This window comes from Nuphar pumila, unplaced genomic scaffold (assembly GCF_984573655.1).
Source record: "Nuphar pumila unplaced genomic scaffold, dmNupPumi1.hap1.1 HAP1_SCAFFOLD_1434, whole genome shotgun sequence".
Taxonomy (NCBI): domain Eukaryota; kingdom Viridiplantae; phylum Streptophyta; class Magnoliopsida; order Nymphaeales; family Nymphaeaceae; genus Nuphar; species Nuphar pumila.
In genome coordinates, this window is record NW_028323676.1 from 1 (window position 1) to 6,389 (window position 6,389).

At 51.6% G+C, this 6,389-nt stretch overlaps 1 protein-coding gene across 1 annotated transcript; it reads right to left on the minus strand.

The window, feature by feature from the left end:
* Positions 1-5: 5 nt before the first annotated feature.
* On the minus strand, positions 6-6,162 carry LOC149809293 (uncharacterized; the record flags this gene model as incomplete). Its single annotated transcript, XM_089994910.1, has 9 exons — positions 6,029-6,162; positions 5,525-5,663; positions 4,946-5,228; positions 4,076-4,140; positions 3,263-3,541; positions 2,637-2,848; positions 1,496-1,797; positions 819-1,054; positions 6-76 (listed from the first exon to the last, which is right to left on the minus strand). Coding segments are annotated over exons 1-9 (1,680 nt in total), but the record flags the coding sequence as incomplete, so codon positions are not given.
* Between the last annotated feature and the right edge of the window lie 227 nt (positions 6,163-6,389).

Here is a 6,389-nt window from a genome sequence, read left to right on the forward strand (position 1 = left end):
AGGTAGACGGGGATTGCGTCATAACGCATGAAGAGGCCAGCAAAGAAAAGAAGTGTGACCACATAAGTAGGAAGCGCTGCAGCACAACAACCCACTCGTCAATACAGTGCTTGCCACATCCAAGTTCCGCAGTTTCTGGATGCTGCCACCAACACGTGATTTTGGACTATCTGCAAGAGAGCCTGGAGGTTCCCCAACCCTGGCGGAATGCTGCAGGCAGTCATCAACAATGTGCAACCATCCTCAACACAACACACCAGCTGCCGGTTTCCTTCAACTGTTTACTAGCAGCTGCCAATGTGGGTGCAATAGCGTAATAAAGACATATCATCATCAAGTGCATTCAAAGAGGCCATGCAAGTGCCAACACCAACGCGTTGTTCCTTTGAATCATTTGAACAACATTGGTTGCACATATAGCCTGGTGACACTCCAAACCGTACAGTGTTGAAGGCCCAGTTAGCAAGGTGCAAAGAATTGTGCATGTTGTCAATTCATTCCTCATAGTTCAAGGTTACCACTTCCAAGACAAGACTGCACGAGCAGTCTCAACAGCAGTTTCGCCATAATGGAAATCGACAAATTCACGTATTCTCAGGAGTCTGGGCCCAAAAATCACGCTGCCTGATTGAACATTCTTGAAGACAAGACGGAAGCAAGGTGAGCTTCCATACCTAGCTGGTGGCATTGGCAGTTTATCACTGCTCCAAGCTAGTATTGATTGCGATGTCTCCGACTGGTTTTGATTGTTTTTCTGACAATTAGACATGATCAAAGATGCGGCAAGAGGGAACAGACAACAGGTTGTGCAGACACACCTGCGTTGGCCACATCCATGTTGGGAGAGGCCGCTGCGATAAGGTAAGCCAGCATGATTCCAATTGTGAGGACCTGCAAGTAGATCAGCCAGAATATGACGAACGAGCCCTGCAGTTGCAAAGGGAAATAGACGATCGCTGCAAACACCACGCTCGCGGGAACCGCCAGCAGAATCTCATCCAGCATCTTGGCGACCAGGTACGTGATCACTCGGTAAAGGCCATCGCTGCGTTCCCTGCGCCAGAGAAACCCTGTTGATCTCAAAGCATCTGGATCGGAAGACATGAAGACAAATGTGATGGACGACATAATCCGCAACCCTGGCACGCGCTCTCACAACAAACGCCATTTATGGATACCGAATCAGAGCACAGAGTGTTCCAGCACGTGTATGTGTCCTCTATTATGCAACACTCCCATCTAAAGCAGCAGTGAGTGTTCTGAAGGTACGATGTGCAGTGCAGGAGGATGTATGGAGACATGGGAGAGCGAGGCAGGGAGTTGACATCATCTCGGTGTGTTCTGGTGGCGTGGTACTGACAGCCTGAAGGCCTTCACAAACGGGCGGAGCAGTGCGAACAGTGCATGTGGCATCCATGCTGATGCTGGGAAGCGATGGCCATAAGTGGTGAGAGTCTTGCCCGGCTAACGTTTGCTTTTGCGGAGATGCGCGCACCTGAGAAACAGTGGCCTTTCAAGAACGATGCTTGGAACGTAGGAGGCAGCTCCGAAGGCGGGGAGGGTGGTCCACATGAAGAGCATGGCCATGATGTTGTAAAAGTTGTCTTGCGTGAAGTCGTTGCCGATGCCCCAGTACAGGGCCATGAGGAGGAGGGAGAAGATGACTTTGTCGCCGATACGGGGGCCCAGAAACTGCGGGTCCTTGTAGTTGCGGAGGGTGCGGTACTTGATAATAGTCTTGAGAGCCCAAAAGAACGGAGTGACGGTTGCGCGCTTGGTACTCATCGCTGCCTTTGTCTGCAAGATCACCAAGGGCGTGTTGTTGTTGTGGGCACATTTGTTCAACGCATTTCGTACGGCCATCGACCGTGTTGTTGCTGTGTGCAGCGAATTGAGATGTGCCATTCTTGGATCGTACTGGTAGTGTCCACATCCTGTGTCATGCCAGTAACGCGCATGTACATGGGACCGTAGAAGTCAGAGGCTCTGGCGCTGCCACACCAACAAGCCTCGTACGAGCCCAAGCGGAAAACTCGTTGCAAGTAGTTCCCAACATCACGACTAACAAAAGCGCCAAAGAATGCCGACTTAATCTTGAAACATTTACAAATTACTCTTGCTGCAACGAGGCGCATCGGCGTCATGCGCCAATAATCACCAGGTGATTATTGGCCGAACGTTGCCATCTCCTGACCTGAAGGACTCTCCCCTGGATCTGAACCCTTCGATAGGAATCGATGACATAAATGTGCAGGCCCGCACATTTAACTGCCGCGCATGAACTGCTGGTCTCGTTGGATGTGCAAAGCAAAGATGAGCGAGGAAGCAGAAAGCAACAGAGGTGGTTGTGGCAATGTCGAGTCAGTTGGTTTGCCTCAGGTTCTCCCTGGATTTCAAGTACACAGAATGTTGCGAAAGGGCATGTCAATGTGGTACTGTTGTAATGCTTTGTGAGCATAATGTCACACGGGGAAGAGGTGGACGAGGCAGAGCACGTGATCATCAGGGGAGCAGGGCTGTGCGTCGCCGGATTGGGTTTCCATCCCCTCCCGTGTCCCCAATATTCATGCACTTTCAGGTACCCGGACCCACAAATCACAAGGTCAGGCGGAACGATGCAGGAAAGTGGTGCGAACCTCTTCGGAGATGAGCATGGAGTCGACCTTGAGCAAGCCACCGATGATTGCGTCAGCCTTCCGCTTCATCTCGCTGTTCCGGAAAGCCTCTGCATACTGGCCGCCCTGGTTGCGGCGATCTGCCCCCACGATGAGGTCTGTCAGGAACTCGGCAGGGTTGAGCACACCGCCCTCTTCACCGTCCAGCGACGTCACCGGCTTGATGCCACAGCCTGCGCATACCAAGGCAATTGAGCATGTCACCAGCTTCCCGTCACAGCCACAACATCAGTGCTGGTACTGATAAAGCCGCCAGCCATGCGTGCTGGCGATCAATGATGCAGCAGTGTGCTGCTTTTTGTCGTTAAGTTTGTGACCTGACCTCCTCCCCAGCACGGCCACGTGAAGTATGAAAGAGAAGTATCAACGATAAGGAACGCATTGCCGTAGTCCAGACAACAATTGATCAGTTGCCCTGCGATGCATTGCATCGCGTTTTCCATCTAAATTGTTCAATGCGCAAAATTAGGAGTTCTTGTATCTATAGGTGCCCTTGGAGCCACGTTGCGAAAACGCCTGATCGATTGTCATGTAGACTGCGGTATGCATGCTGCATGACTGGCGATCCCACAAGTTTCTACTCTAACCCTCCCACCCTGGACCTTCGCACGGGAAAGGAGGTGCAGAGAGCACCATACCGCCCTTGAAGTAGTCGAGCATGGCATGATCATTGAGGCCGAAGTACACGACCTCGCCGCGCAGGAGCATGAGCAGCGTGTCAAAGAGGTTGAAGGTGTAGGGCGAAGGAGAGTGAATGGTGGCCACGATCGTGATGCCTTCCGACACAGCGAGGTGCTTCACCAGCGTCATCGTCTCGTTCGAGGTGAAGGAGTCCAACCCTGAAGTGGGCTCATCAAGGAACAGCACTGCACTCCAGTGATGACTGTTGGTAATGCAACGCAAACATCACCACACGAATCTGGCTGGTCCAACTCAGAGGCCGAGGCCGACAGCCAGTGGGAAGAGCAGCTCTCAGCAAGGTACCTTGGCCCAGGCTCCTCCAAAAAGCTGGTGTGCGTGTTTTGACTGACAATCAGGGTTGCACATACACATAATCAAGTACTCCCAGGTTACAACCGATATGGACGTACGGATGCGGTTGTTCAGCATGAACATAGCCGGAGATGGCCTCAGCGACATTGGGGCGTAATCGCGAAGCATGCATTGAATGACAGTGGATGGCATGACCGATGGAGGAAGGCAGCAACGCGGGGGCGGGGTGATGAATGAGTCATCCAGATTGACGGTGAATGGATGCCTGCATTGGCGACGCTAGATCCATGTGGATGCGGTGGTGTTGTAAAAATATACATCATCATCAGACGCCAACAGGGAACACGACAAGGTAAGGCCAAGTTGTATGTTGGTGCAACGCTTGAGTGAAAGAAAAGGGGGATAACCTCGGGGACCTGTGACCATGGACATGGCGATGGACGTGCGCTTGGCTTGCCCACCAGAGATTCCCCTGCATACCGAAACCCACAATCATGGCTATGCGCAGGTCGTCATTCGCAGAACGGTGGTGCTTGCAAAACCTTCCGGGCCGTGCCAGGCTAGATGGAGCGAGGACAAAGCATGCTTTTCTAATGTGTGCTGATGATGTAGCCTTTTCAACACTGCCGCATCCATATGGAGATTGGCAACTCCAAGGCTGCAAAAAATGACAATGACCGGCTGCTGTTTTGATCCACCGTATGCGATGTTGAATGTTCTTGAGTTTGTCATCTCTTTAGTGCATGATGTATGCTGCACCTCGGAGCTTGGCATCCGATGTATTTTCAAAACTGCCTCCGAATGAGCCCTAATACAGTGACAGTCTCGGTAATGGTCTTGGAGCGGGCTCTGGTGGAGTAGAACATCTGATAAATAGCTGTACTTCAGAGCCAGTAACGTGTATGGGAAGAAAGTTTCCTGGGTGCCAGCTTGGGAACTAGACAAGTGTCGGGGTCCAATATGCATCGGCCGCCAACATATATGCAGCTTTTGGACACCCAAAAGCAGTGTTTTGTCAGGAAGTGGTTCGACCCTCACGTCTCTCCCAACAAATTCATAGAAATTCAGGAGTCTGGACCCCAGAATCACTGTGCCTGGCGAAACTCAGCCCAACACCCATGAGCATACTGAACCAAATGCATTGCCAACAAATGCCTCAAAACACAGAAGGGCTATGACACCGAGCACTATGTTGCCAGTGCCAAACGAAGGGGATCAGCTACATTACCTGTCATACTCTGCCGCACTGGTCGAGCACACAACTTGAGGGCACGTACTTGTTCATAGAATTACCGATCTTGGTGTCTTTGCAGCCGTCGAGTGCAAGCCTGCTTATGAAATAGTCGACTGCCACCTCCTTGTCCTTGTAGCTCTCCGTGTGGGGCCGCTTGAGCTCCGCGGTGTACATTAACATCTCCTTCACAGTCAGTATGTCGAGCATTGTGTCAAACTGCTCAACGTACCCGGTGAAGCGTCGCAGAAAGTTCAGAGACGCCTTTTGAGCAGAGTACAGCACGGTGCCGTTCACCTCCCCCGTGGTTTTGCGGCCAGCCAGCACATCTGCACAAGCGATCCTCATGAATGGATGGACATGCGCACGTGTGGCGACTGCAACAGCATTCCACTTGTGCACTGCCGCGTGATAGAAAGCTATGCCACATGGCGTGTGCGGGGTGACCTGCATTAGAACGGCGCCATGGGTAGTGACACTCGGGTGACAGATACCGGTAACGAGGACCTCGTAAAGGTAAGCATGCACAGAATAGACAAGTGACTCTCGAGCGATGATCTCGTTGTATGCCTTGGACTGAACGGCAACACGAGCAGACAAAGCATCTGTCAGGATGAGCGCGTACCCAGGAGCGTGGTTTTGCCTGAACCGCTTGCGCCCATCAGGGCTGACATCTTGCCAGGCTCGAATGCGGCGGAAACATCCTTTAGCAGATCAATCTTCACCGCTTTGTCCTTGTTTGATACCACGGAGTATGTGAGGTCCTGTGCGCAAACACCCGTGGACTCATGGCTAGTGCGCTTTTCCTGAAATGCCATAAGTAGGGTTTCCTAGCTCAAAGTGCATTATTTACATTGCCAGATACTATTGGCATATGTGACCCCATAGGACATGACAGGCCTCGATGAAGTTGCGGGCATTTCGCAACCCTAGCACTGACAGACCCCTAAACAATGGGATGCGCTAATTCCGCCTCTGCAGGAACACATCACTTCAAAATGCGGTTTTGAAATCAAAATGATGTGCTTTTGAGAGAGCTGGTGGAAATAGAGGGCAATGCAATGACTTTAACCTTTTAACAATCCTGACAGCATTGCCAGGCGCGACACAGTGGTGACATGTGCCATACCTTGATAGCAATTGGCATGCCCTTAAAATTGCTGTTAGTTTTTTTGGTCACATCCGACGCATCCACGACATCGATTGATACCTCGTCTGCCATGCTTTCTTATGTTCAGTCGACTTGGCAGCTCAAGGTGTAGCTGCACAACCTGTCCTCTTCGCATGCCCTGTGAGCGCAATTGTGACGCTATATACGGCAGAATGTTCTCTGAGGTCAACGGCAGCATCTGCCGTAAAGATGCATGTGAATTATGCATGGGCCTATGCCATAGGCTATGGCATAGCAGAGGATCACCTCATCCTGTTGGCATGTCAGATAGGCGGCCGATAGCTTGTCCATGCCCCGAGCTCCAAGGCTCCCAAATTCA